Source organism: Phymastichus coffea, unplaced genomic scaffold, assembly GCF_024137745.1.
Source record: "Phymastichus coffea isolate CEN01 unplaced genomic scaffold, Cenicafe_Pcof_1.1 PCOF00085, whole genome shotgun sequence".
NCBI lineage: Eukaryota > Metazoa > Arthropoda > Insecta > Hymenoptera > Eulophidae > Phymastichus > Phymastichus coffea.
The window spans coordinates 349,508-362,500 of NW_026706896.1; the positions used below are offsets into that span (position 1 = coordinate 349,508).

At 32.6% G+C, this 12,993-nt stretch overlaps 2 protein-coding genes across 3 annotated transcripts in view; one reads left to right on the top strand and one right to left on the bottom strand.

Annotated features, from left to right (window-relative positions):
* The first annotated feature begins 213 nt into the window (after positions 1–213).
* Positions 214–2,721, top strand: LOC131668904 (28S rRNA (cytosine-C(5))-methyltransferase-like). Of its 2 annotated transcripts, XM_058943384.1 has the most exons (7): positions 214–342; positions 415–560; positions 666–939; positions 1,049–1,305; positions 1,381–1,496; positions 1,567–1,796; positions 1,872–2,721. In XM_058943384.1, exons 1-7 carry the CDS (start codon positions 285–287, stop codon positions 2,327–2,329), a joined length of 1,539 nt encoding a protein of 512 aa, XP_058799367.1. In that variant the 5' UTR covers positions 214–284; the 3' UTR covers positions 2,330–2,721. The 2 variants fall into 2 exon arrangements, with proteins under 2 accessions (XP_058799367.1, XP_058799366.1); XM_058943383.1 differs by having other exon boundaries at positions 1,567–2,721.
* Positions 2,722–5,959: 3,238 nt separating this feature from the next.
* LOC131669001 (serine/threonine-protein kinase PRP4 homolog) overlaps positions 5,960–12,993 on the bottom strand; it is a 9,359-nt gene continuing 2,325 nt past the window's right edge. Inside the window, exons 2-10 of the mRNA XM_058943530.1 lie at positions 12,830–12,993; positions 10,664–10,742; positions 9,338–9,404; positions 8,613–8,726; positions 8,413–8,503; positions 8,163–8,333; positions 7,952–8,081; positions 7,607–7,857; positions 5,960–7,383 (exon numbers count right to left, since the gene is read on the bottom strand). The exon at positions 12,830–12,993 is cut by the window's right edge and continues 392 nt beyond it. Of these exons, the coding sequence (XP_058799513.1) occupies positions 7,168–7,383; positions 7,607–7,857; positions 7,952–8,081; positions 8,163–8,333; positions 8,413–8,503; positions 8,613–8,726; positions 9,338–9,404; positions 10,664–10,742; positions 12,830–12,993 (1,283 nt within the window). The 3' untranslated portion in view covers positions 5,960–7,167. The remainder of the gene's footprint in view (positions 7,384–7,606; positions 7,858–7,951; positions 8,082–8,162; positions 8,334–8,412; positions 8,504–8,612; positions 8,727–9,337; positions 9,405–10,663; positions 10,743–12,829) is intronic.

The following is a 12,993-nucleotide window of genomic DNA, read 5'->3' on the forward strand; positions in this document are numbered from 1 at the left end:
ACGTAAATACAGAGTGTATTTAGTTGGAAATACGATTTATCAGTTTGATTGTGAAGCAAAAAGATTACAAAAGATAATAAACATTAAATCTAATAACAATATTATATTAATTTATTGTTCATGTAAATAATTGATAATAAAATGTAAAAACAAAGTAAGTCACATTTTAATGTTTAAGTGGGTGTATACTTGAAACTAAATGAATGCTAGTTGAATTAATTGTATGTTAAGAAAGTGACAGTAACAATTTAATTTAACGAATAGTAACAAAATTTTGTTAAACTATGGCTCATTTGAATATATTATCCAAAATGATTCCACCAGAAAAGCTTAGCCAAGAAAGTAAGACAATCTTACGTTTATGAAGTTTTTCAATCTTTAAATAATTAATACTAATATACTTTCCATTTGCAGGAGAAAAGTATATAGGTAATATTATAACTCATAATCAACAGAAAATTCTTCCATATATTTATAGGATTAGTGCTAAAATTCTAGATTGTGTAGAAATTGAAAAGCTTGATGTTGAAACAGCAATTAATCTTTTGCAGTTAAATCATGTAAGTGTTTTACATACAACAAAAAGATGGAAATTTTAATAAAATAACTTGCAAACCAAAAATGTTTTTGCTATGGTAGATTAATAAATTAAAATCATTTTATAGATTGGAAATGGTGCAAAACGTTTGGTAGGATTGGTAATATCTAACCAAGACAAAATAGAATATTTGCTAAATAAAATGAAATTTCTTGAGCGTTATCAAAGCGTAGATGTACATTTAATCAGAATTTTGATTGCTGAAATGATCTGGGGAAAGCAAAAGATCAAGATTGGTTCTATAGAACCTGCAATAATATTATATCACGAAGCAGATTTAAAAGAAACGTTTTTAGAAGCGGCAAATATTTATAATATTAGTAATGATATGTATTATTATCGTAAGTTTTTCATTGTTTACCATGCTTAGAAATTTGTAAAACTTGATAATTACAAAGTAATTACTTTGCTATTCTTAACTGATTAATCATGGATATTTTCTTCTTATAGCAAAATTGCCGGTCTATGTTCGTATAAATACATTGTCCATTTCACTTGAAGATAGCATTAAGGCTTTTATCAAAGAAGGCTGGAATTTACTACCTCGACCTGACACATACTTGGATTATGTGAGAATTATATCATATATAAGGAAAAGTGATTTTATTAGAGATTTTCATATATCAGAGCTTTTAGTATTTCCTACTGGCACAGTATTTTATGAACATCCTGGTTATTTGAAAGGAAAATTTTTACTACAAGACAAAGTATAATTATTATAATTAGAAGCTTTTTTAATCATTCTAACAAAATACTTATATTATATTTTTTCATAAATACAGGGTAGTTGTCTTTCAAGTTTTCTGTTAAATCCAAAACCAGGGTCAGTTGTATTAGATATTTGTGCTGCTCCTGGCAAAACTACCAATCATCTTGCCAATATAATCAATAATCAAGGGTAAGTCAGTTTCATTAGTTATGTGATTGTCATAGAACAGCTTCACTAAAAGAAATCATTACTTTTTTAGAACTATTTATGCGATTGACAGACATCCTGATAGGTACAATCAGCTTTGTGCCTTAATGAATTTGACAAATGTCACGTGTGTGAAGCCAATATTTGATGACTGCACAAATGTTACAATTAATGATGTAAATTATATTTTAGTTGATGTTTCTTCGACATACTCGGGAATTTTTTTTCGAAGAGATGAACGTGATTTAGATAATCAACTAGCATATTACAATCATCTTTCTAGTAATATACTTAGACATGCTCTCCAGAGTTTTCCAAATGTAAAACGTGTTGTTTTCACTACATGTTCAAAATCAGTTACAGAAGGAGAAAAAGTTATAGCAGATGCATTAAAGGAAGTTGGAAATTCCTATTCCCTCCTTGATATCAAAGAAATGTTATGGTGCCAATGGGTAGCTTCTGGAATGAATAATAATTACCCATTTAAAGATAAATGCATTCGTACAAATCCCGACTTGGATAAATGCCTAAGTTATTTTATTGCAGTATTTGAAAGGAATTTTGAAAATCTTCCACCGCTATATGTGCACAGAATAAATGAGTTTAATGAAATTATTTATGAAAAAGATAATTCAGATGATGAAATTACAGAAATTGATTTTATCAATCAAGAAAATCAACGTCCAAGTCAACCTGTAGCTGCATATCCCCATCACCATCAACGTAATAGAAATAACTTTGATGTGTTTATGTCACATAGTTTTTGGTTAGAAAATGATGTCTTCCCTATACCACCACCACCTCGACCATCTTAGCTCGATATATAATATTTGATTTTGAACAAATACATTATGTATAATTATCTACATTTTTAACCTTTATTGCGTTTAACTTATTCGTTAAAAATTCTGTTTTCCTTAATCTAAAATTACAAATTTTCATTGTTTTCTTAAAAATATTGGTTTCTTGATTTTTCGTTCCATGATTAATAACCAGATATTGCATGATGTAGTGTAACATAGTGTAGAATTAAACTTTTCATACTATTTTTTACTAATATGTACAAAAAATATATTGATATAAAGTAAATTTGTTTAAAACCAAAATAAGACATCAATTTGATCTAGCATTTTATTTTAGATCAATGTCCTATTTTGATAAACTGATAAAAATATAAATGGTTCAGAAAAATATTATTTGGAATGAAATGTAAATAAAGACCAGATTTACATTTAATATAAAGTAATTCATTTCGTTCCATATAATATTACAATTATCCATCATCAGAAGTAATTACTATAATTTAGAAAAATACTTGTAATCAATTATTTTAGTTTAATATGAATTTGACAAATGTATAGAGTATTGAAGAATTACTAACTTTATTTCTTTTTTGCAATTTTTAACTTTTTTTAATCAGCTATTTTTTATGTTGTAGTGATATATTAACTTGATAATGTTCAGAAATTAATGCTCAACAATTTCATTATAAACGATTGATACATAAACTTTACTCATACATAATTTCTTTGGCTATACAAACCTGCATTTGGTTTGAATCGCTCAAATAAAATAATTATTTTTTTGACAACAAAGTACTTTTCAAAGATGTTGCACAATAATTAAATTTATAATGATCATTTGTTTCACATGTATTTACAAGAAAAAATAAACGGCATTTTGTCAAAATTGATAAGAGTAAATTCTTTAACATTGCCCTCATATCCCTTGATTTAGCAACGGATATTAGACATCAATAGCAATTTTCGGTAATGCATTGATACTTTTTTCCAACGTAAAAAAAGAAAAAGTTCCATGTTCGATCTGAATTTTTCTTACCGAATTCATAAAGCAAAAGATTGCGTATTTAGTTTAATTTTTGACTTTATTTTATTTTTATTTATTGTTGACGACTGCAAAATGAAGGAGGCTTTGTGTTCGACCTAAACATTTTCTTTTTTTATATAGATATATATTCGGTCATATACCTTTAGAATGGTTTAACAGACTTTAGTGGGGGTCGCTTCATTTGACAGTTCATCATAAACTTAATTTGTAACTAAGTTTCTGCTCGCCCGGTTAACTATATATAATATCAACGGATATAAACATTTACTATATAATTTTATTTACGGGCTTAATCATCTGAAAATAAAAAGAATACTCCGTCATTACGACTTCAAGTTCTCTGAAAACTATTTTTATGAAAATAATATCCGGTGATAAAATGCATTAAATTGTTCCAATTGTAACATAATCTAAAAGTTTTATAATAAACTACAGTTCTACAATTTTAACATAAACCGATTTATGTTAATCAAAAACGATCGTTTATTTTATTCTGTATGTAAACATCTTTCACGTAAAAATTAATTTTTTTTTCAATGGTTTGGCAATAATACTGAGACAGGAAAAATCATGTAAAAAGGTTGACTGTGATCAGATGCTTCAATTTTACCAGGGGGCCTATTCTGAAAAAAAATTTTGTGGTAAATCAGTTTGTCACTTCAGTTTACCACAGAATTAATCACTTTAGATGTGATAAATGCTTATGACATGTGCTAAAATTTTTTTTCAGAATAGGCCCCGTGCTAAAATTTTTTTTCAGAATAGGCCCCCAGCTGCGAAAAATGTAGTATATTTTTATGTCAGTGAGGAACGTTTCTAAAAAAATCAAACATAATAAATCCTAAATGATTTTAAATCATGCGTTGACTTTGGGTCAGCTACCTGTCCAACCAAATCCGAAGTGCTCCTTACGAATGACCTTATCATTTTTCTGTTATCAACAAATTGCATAAGGGCTTTCTATAGTGATGTTCGATTATATTCGATTAATCGATAAGCATACGATTATTTAACAAAATATTCGATTTTTTTTCTCGATTATTTTGAAACTTGATTATTACAGCTTCGATTATTTTTTGGCCAATAATCGAATCGACTGCACTTTGTGCAATTTGTGTTTTGCGCATGCGTGGATATTATTCTCTCTATTTACATACGTTCGAATAGAAAAGAAATTTGTTACGGTTGAATGTGAGGTGAGAGTGAGACGTGAGCTGAGGTGCAATAGGTAGAATCAAGAATGGATAACAATGATCATGATGTTTTCAACCCATTCGTCGAAGACAGACAAAATCAAGGTGCATAAAAAAATTTTATTTACATATTTACTACATTTAAGTTTAAAAATTTTATTGTTGTAGTAGCAATTCAAAGTTTATTTAAATCATTGGACGATGTTGAATATTTGCCTGTTAAATTGTAAATGATTGAAATAAGCAATGACCTTTTAATAAATACCATCAGAACGTAATTTGCATTGTTTAATTTATCAGTAGTTCTTATTTCCTACTTATTTTTCTTATTATAATATTGTTTCCATATATTTATAAGCACTTTATTCTTTTTTTTAATTAAAACAACCATCGATTATTCATTTGATTAATCGATTATTTTCAAATAAAATTGATTATCAAGAATCGATTATTTTGGTAATTCGATTATTAGGAATCGAATACTTTTTCGAATAATCGAACATCACTAGCTTTCTACATAAGGAGACTTCGAACGTCGAGCAACGCGGACGTCGTACATGTACTGAGATTATTAAGGTAAAAAATTAATATAATTTGTTTAACATTTTGGAATATCTGTAATTGCGCAAGATGCGAGCAATGATAAAAATATTAGTTTACTAAATTATCGTTATTAGTACAATAATATATCATTTAACTATCTTTTTTTCACTATGATACACGTCTGATGGCCGATGTCTATTTATGTAGAAAACTTCCTTAAAAAGATATTTTAGCGGTCAATTAATCCTTTGAAGCGTATTTTTTTAAATTAAATTATTAAAAAAAAAGTTTGTTTGATTTAGACTGTAAAAAATTACACACGCATATTGTTTCATTAATGTTCTGTAGGTAAGTCTTAATTATATGTGTCATTTCAAATCCTTGACTAAGCGATTATTTCCAAACGACTAATACGAATGAGGGTTGTCAAATTTTTAAAAATAACCTCTAATTGATTTATTAAAATTTAAATATGACTATTGAATAAATTCATTTATTTGTTTATTATTATCGGAAAGTCTATCAGTCAATGTGAAAAACATCCTGATGACAATTTTACTTATAATTCACTAGCTATCTTTTTTCCAAAATTTTTAATGCTTTCAATAACTGCTTAATCCATTACCCATCTTTTGAGTGACCTAAAATTGTGAATGCCAGCCTGGTGATTAACAAAATATGATAATCGACGATTCATTTTGCAAAATATAGTTATTTTTTAAAATAAACTTCAATTTAAGATAAATAGATACAAAAATAACATATATGATATATATGCAATAAAATTCAATTTAAAAAATACTTTCATTTTCAATTATGGTAAGGTGTGATAAATCATTTGAAAACTTAAACTATAAATTTCTCTTTTATTTCACAAGTAGTATTATTATTTTTTTTTTTTGAAATATATAATGTATACATTTCAAAAATATCCATTCATAAAACTTAAATAACAGAATAGTATATATTATTATATACCATTGTTATCAAAGTGAAATCTGATATTTATATCATCTGGCTACTATCAAATTCATAAAATAAAAGCCTCTTCGTTTTATTTCCGTTGTAAAGAAAAATTAAACGTAAGAAAAATTTTTTTCTAGAAACAGCGAACGACATTCGCTTACTCTCAAGTTTCAAGAATGAAGGTATACGGAAAAAAAATTAATAAATGATAATTTCAACACACTTTACTTATTTACACTTCCGACATTTGTGTTACGCATTAATCATCGGATTCACCTTCCAACGAAATTTTAACGAGAGGAAAGTAGGAAAAGGTTTTCCGTAAAAATCGCACTCATTTACTTCGTCGGTAATCATTTGATCCAAAGATTACTTATTACTTTATTTTAATCTAAAAATTATCTGCTAACTTAGCTTAGCTGAAACATAAACAGACCTATCCTAGTCATCGATTCTATGCCTCAATTAACACAACAATCACAAGAACGCAAGTGAAAAGTTTACATCAAAATCTATTTTTTGCATCTTATCAAACAGTAATCGTTCTTTTCCTCACTTTTGTGTTGTTATTGCATTATAGCAGCATGATCTTAAGAAAGGAAGAAAATTAAAAATATACAGAAAATTCGCATACAAAAGAAACGTCTACATTATCGCGGGACTCGCGCGCAAGCTGTCCTCGATTGGACATGTCACACATTGATTCATCAATGGGTATAATAATGATCCTTAGGCATCTATCCACAATTACATGAGCAGCAATCCTTCAGCAGTCAAAATTAAAATTCACGATAATCATCTTACGAAGAATTTTTCCAGATAAATAGAATTAAATGAAACTCTCATGATGTACATTAAGATTTCTGAGGCTATGATACCTCAAATCGTAGTGTCTTAACGGCTAATTTCAAAATGAACGATAATAAGATGCATTTGTTTTTTCTCAAATTTTCGTTCAATCGAAATGAAAATTCTATGTTAAAAAAAATGAAGGCGAAAAATAAAGGACACTGATTGGCGCGTGCTTGTCATCGCACAAAGAGGTCAGTAGAGGAACCGAAATTGCGGCGGTAGCTCGCTGCGATGCGGTCCCGCTCCTAGCTTCATCGAGAAAGTGAGTGTGAACGTTCGTGCGACTGTTGAGACGAGTCGCTCGATGAACGTGGCTCAAATAGTCGATGGTGCGCAGGTAAAGAGTCAAAAAATGGATGAGAAAGCGCTTCTTTCAAGGTAATGCGGGTCAATGGCTCGTATTTCAGCATCTTCTTTATGAGATCGAAAAGCTGCTGGTGATCGTCGTCATCAGACAGCAGGTATCTCTGTAAAAACAAAAAAGATTGATTTAGTGGAATTACTTTATATAGACATATTTGAAAAAATAGATTCAACATTAATTTTGTTCAATAGATACTTTTAATTTTATCATACTTTCGATCAAATGATTGCGAGAAATATTCTATTAAAATCACTTTTCAAGTTATTCTGATGCAATTCTATTATTACGAATATGCATTAGTTCTGAAATAAAACCAATATACTTACATGCAAAGGTTTGCAATTGTCACGAACATATCTACCAGCAGAGCTCTTTTCGTCCCATGCAAGTTTGCCATGATCAAAGTATTTAGTCTTGGTTTTACGTGCCATCCTGTGTGGAATTGAACCAAGTATACGTTCCATCATTGCAAGATGTTCGCGATTGTCATGTGTTTGGAATAAGGTGATTCCGAGGTAGAGCTCAAAGAGGATGCAACCGATCGACCACACATCACAAGGCTGTGCCCATCCTAATTCTGTAACGTATAAGTTAAAAATAAAACACCAGTTTTATTGCATAGTACACAATTTTCTGAGCATGAAATGAAAGGAAGTAGTAAATGAAAGTACCTAGAATGACTTCTGGCGCTCGATAATGTCTTGTGCTGACAATAGTGCTGTGATGCTCGTGGTCGAACGTTGCACTGCCAAAGTCAATAAGTCTAATGTCCGTCCTTTTCACTCTCCTCACATCTCGGCGCTACGAAAATAATAAGATTATTATTGTTACATAAACCATCCCAGCTGTTATCTACTTTCGAAGATGCATTTTTATTTTTACCTTTTTGCTGTTGTAGACAACGTCATAGTCAGAATCGACGAACAAAATGTTTTCAGGTTTCAGGTCTGTGTGCGTGAGCTTGTTGTCGTGCAAGAATTTTACGGAGTAACATAGTTGGTAACCCATATGTCTCACATGATCCAGTGGGTAGGGTTGGAAGTTATTGTCCCTCTATTGATTAAAAAAAGAAAATTAGTTAATGTTATTTTGTAATTAACACTGTTGAGCTAAGGTAAAATGATTAATTTACTAAAAAATCAAAGACGCTGAGTCCAAGCATCTCGAAAGCAATACACATGTGGCCGTGGTAGTTGAACCAGTCAAGCATCTTGACGCACAAGCTATAAAAATAAGAAAAACCAGAGTTAACAAAACTTCCGATGAAATAAACCATCTTCCTGATTTGAAGTTGCATATGCATTGTATCCAATTTGTATTTAAAATACTAACTTATTGCCTTCTGGATCCTTCACGGATATCTTCTCTAATACATTGATTTCAAGCCTGGCGGCTTCTCTGTACTTTTCGACATTCTTGATTATCTTCAAGGCCATGACGTGATCCCTAAGAGCAAATAAAATAAAATAATGATTTTTCTTTAATGCAACTGAGTACGTATCAATTTAGAATCCAGGGCGATTCGATTACTACCATAACTGTTGTAAGAATACTACGCCAGTAGTGCGTAATTTATGAATTTCTCATAAAAATAAATTGTATTTTTATTTTCAAGTACAAATATACACCATTATTATTTAATTTTATGGATAAAATGTTATGACACTTACTTAACATTATGTTAAGTACAAAAAATGTGTCTGTCTATGTGTGTGTGTATGTGCATGCGTGTGCGTGCGCGCGCGTTTTTAACAGTTGGAGTCGAGCGTCGGAGACATATGCCGCACGTACGCAACACATAGCGAAGATTCCCCCGCGAGAGTTGTTTTCATCGCGTCGCGCCAAAAATACGATAAGTTTGAAATTGCGTCGATAGTTCGTTTTGCATACTACTCTCTCGAGTACTAAAAATACGGAGGGGCGGCATTGAGTCTTACTTTAAATACTCGTTCGCCAGTTTAAAAATAGTCCGTTTTAATAATCTAATCGACACGATCGTGTGTCACTCAACGCCAAGACGCCTTAGATAAAATAAAGTATATTTCGTGGATACTTACATGTGCACGTCCTTAACCTTGACAACCTTCCCAAAAGTACCCTCGCCAAGGGTGGCCAAGATAACATCTGCAATTGAAAATCACGAATTAACTTCAATGGATTCTGAGGCGCGTGGCTTATAAGCACAAGCTGCACTTTTCGTTTGCCGTCACCTCCGATTTTTATCCAATAATAAGTATCAGCAAAAATCAGTTGAGAGGCAAACTTTGTCACAGATTGGCTCCTGCCTTAGTTTCTTTGTTTCTTTTTTTTCTTAGGCAATCATTTAGTCTTAGAATTAAAAACTGTATAAAGTAGAGTTTCTATTTTTTTTTATCTCATTTAAGTTCCTGTCTTCTGCACATTATATTTTTATTATTTACTTGAATGAGTGACTTGAAGTAATATAGAATAAGATATATACGGTTTTGTCTATTTTTATCATTATGCATTATCATGTGATAACACACGGAGACGCAAACATTTGAGATTTGCTGCGCTCCAACATAGAGAGAGAGACCCTAACAATGACCCTACTTCTTGTAGTTTTTGGCGACCGAGAGGGACTCTTGGTGACCTTTGTCGAGTAACTCAAACAAAAAGTAATTGTTTCCATTTGTATACTTATTATCAAAGTTTGAGAGTGTTCGAGATGATGAATGATTTGTTAGTGGAATACACAAACGTCACCAATTGTTGACCCACCGGTCGCCGCGTGTCAGTGGATGGAAAAAAAAGTAGAATATGTATGTAAGGAATATCTGTGTAAGGTTAGGATCATATAAATAAATTTTCTCTTGTCTTTTTTTCTTTTTAATTTACGAGCGCGAAAAAAAAATAATGACTTTGTATCTGGTGTGCACACTGTAACTCATTGAACTTGTTGAGCGAAATTGTTTTTTGTCAACTTCAAAGTCCTACAAAGTTACAAAATTTCTTTGTACGTCAATGAAATTTGAACTTTTCAAATTTTAAAATCAATAAAACTAACCAAAGACATTACTTTCTGACCATTTAATTGAAAAAGAAAATTCAGCAATAGCCGAGTCGACAAACTTTCAATCTATTATGTGAAATAAGAAGCAAAAAGTTGTATCGATCAGCTCATGGCTTTATCGCTCGTTATATTACACAAATAAATCAAATGAATGTAAGAATGCATGAATCGTGTCAGCGTTCTCTGTGTATGTGTGAATGAGAGTATGTGTTTATAAACAAAACAAAAAAAAAATTATAATTAAAATTAAAAAAAAAACAAAACAAAACAAAAAAAAGTACAAGAAGAGAGAATTCAACTACAATGAGTGTGTATTCACGTATTTGCATAGAGTTTGGTATTCACGAACATCTATTGGCCAGGGTGTCGCCAGATTGGTAAATGAGGTGGCCATCTTCGTCATCCTCGACGGAAGGCGCTCGTGGGCTCTATACACCGTGACCATGATCATCATCATCATCATCATCATCATCATCATCATCACGCACGCACGCGCAACACAAGCGATTTGTCCCCAACAACCATGGCGCAGTATCCAAATCCAAATCCAGATCCAGATCCAGATCCAGATCCAAGTCCAAGTCCAAGTCCATCCGTGCAAAGCCAGTATCCAGACGATGCAGTGGTCGTTGTGGTGGTCGTCGTGGCCAGGTTGCGCGACGAATTCGCGGCCGATCGCGGATGGCGGACGACGACGACGGCGTAGGGGTAGGGGGAAGAAGATGCGTTATTGTACGAAGACACACGCGGGACCACCATCATCATCACCACCATCGCCGTTGTTGTCGTGTGCGTGAGAGGAGACAGATAGATTGATCCGCCAATCGTGTAGTGACGACGACAGAGACAGTGAGACACAGCCGCAGCAATCAGCACGTGTATGGACCATTCAGATCAATCGCAGATGGATGTAACCCAACAATCAGAGAGAAAGGGGATAGGGCAAAATAGTTTGCCAAGTCAGAGATTTTGTTTGCGATTTTTTTTGTTCAATTTTGTTACAATATATTTATACATATTTTATAAATTATATTGTTTTTTTAATCATTAACTTTCGCGCGATGTACGCGCTTCTTTTGATTGTTAGCGCACATGTTATATATCTTAGTTCTTATGCTTCGTTTGATTAATTAATGTATGATCGTATATTATATAATCTTAATGGCTAATAGCATTCTTTTTCAGCAAAAAGCTTATGCTCTCTTATATGGTCGAGTACTGTATGTATTCGTAAACTTGCAAGCTAAACCACGAAAAATGGTTAAAAAAAAACGTAGCCTTGATTTACCTTGCAAGCTTTCTTTCCTTTGATATCGTCATTGCGTTCTTAGTTCGTAACGGTATTATCGAATGACTAAACAATATGTATGTTACAAGCTCGAGCCTCGCAGAAAGCTCACCTGTTTTCTTCTTCTTACAAATATATACGAAACTCGAGCTATGCGTACACACATAACAACCCACGACTCGTGTTTATGCTTGCATGCAACTTGATTAATCGGCTTAGGATGTATACATTTCTGTTATATATGTATGGTTATAGTTCACACAGTAGCTTGAGGAAAGTTGAGAAAGCGATCGTGTAGAGCAGACAGAGGTGAAAAGACAGTAAAGCGATTGATTTGTGTTAGGCTTTAAGGACAAAACAAGTTCGTATATGCGTGTATCCTCGAAGATTCGCAAATAGTGAATTGAACAAACAACCACAATAAACACGTCGATCGAGCAAAAAGACCCCCCCCCCTTTTCTGCCAGCTAACGCGCGAATATTTCAACGACTGCAATCAAAACAAAAAAGAACGGTTCGTAACTGCTATACTCGTCGTCGCTGTGTCGTTAGTTAGGCTGCTTAATATAAATCTCGGTTGCGCGCCACCTCAGCCGCAGCGCAAAATGGGGCCAGGAGGTAGGAGGTCGGCCTCGATCGAAGGACAGTGATAAAAAGGCCCGAAATAATGTGCCGATTTAATGCGCGACCAACAGGGTTGCGTGGCTAGCTCGTCCATTGTCGAATTTTTCTTTGCGCAAAGCCCACTTCGGCATCGCGACTCAACGCGGAGAATCGGAGTGATGATTTTGCCGATGTTGACGTGAGAAGCATTACTTTTTTTCTATTTTTTTTTTTTTTTGATTTGCAATCTATTTGACATCCAGCGATACGTAGGCAACGAAAAGGAATGTTTTTGCTTGTTTCATTCGGGGTCAAGTGGCGTAAATACGGCGTTTCTCTCGGGAAGAAAAGATTAACTGATGTAAACAGCAGTGTTGACGATAAGTTTATACATACATGTATATATATATATATATATATATATATATATATACACATATATACACATATATATATATGTTTAGTGTCGCAATTCAAACAAGTTATAAACAAGCGCTCTCTCGATTTTTTTTTCCTTTTCTCCTTAAATTACAAGGGCGTTTGCATCGCAAGCGAAAACAACACATGGCGTTTCCCTTTCCGACGTCGTATCTTTCGAAACGTATTTTTGCTGGGATGACTTACGATGGGCGCCTTCCTAGAGAATCTCCTGGCATTATCAACCAGCAGGAAATCGTCGTCGTCCACCAGTTCGTCCTCGTTATCATTCACCATCAAATTACAACTACTCCTCTCGACGTTATTGTTATTATTCTTTCTACGCTGATACTTGCTGGCGATGGCATCGG

What these genes read in the sequence shown, in the direction of transcription:
- LOC131668904 (XM_058943383.1), top strand. Translation starts at nt 285, where the DNA reads ATGGCTCATTTGAATATATTATCCAAAATGATTCCACCAGAAAAGCTT. An exon ending in TAATGATATGTATTATTATC is followed by an intron (nt 940 to 1,048) that starts GTAAGTTTTTCA and finishes TTCTTCTTATAG; the next exon opens with CAAAATTGCCGGTCTATGTT. An exon ending in AATTTTTACTACAAGACAAA is followed by an intron (nt 1,306 to 1,380) that starts GTATAATTATTA and finishes TCATAAATACAG; the next exon opens with GGTAGTTGTCTTTCAAGTTT.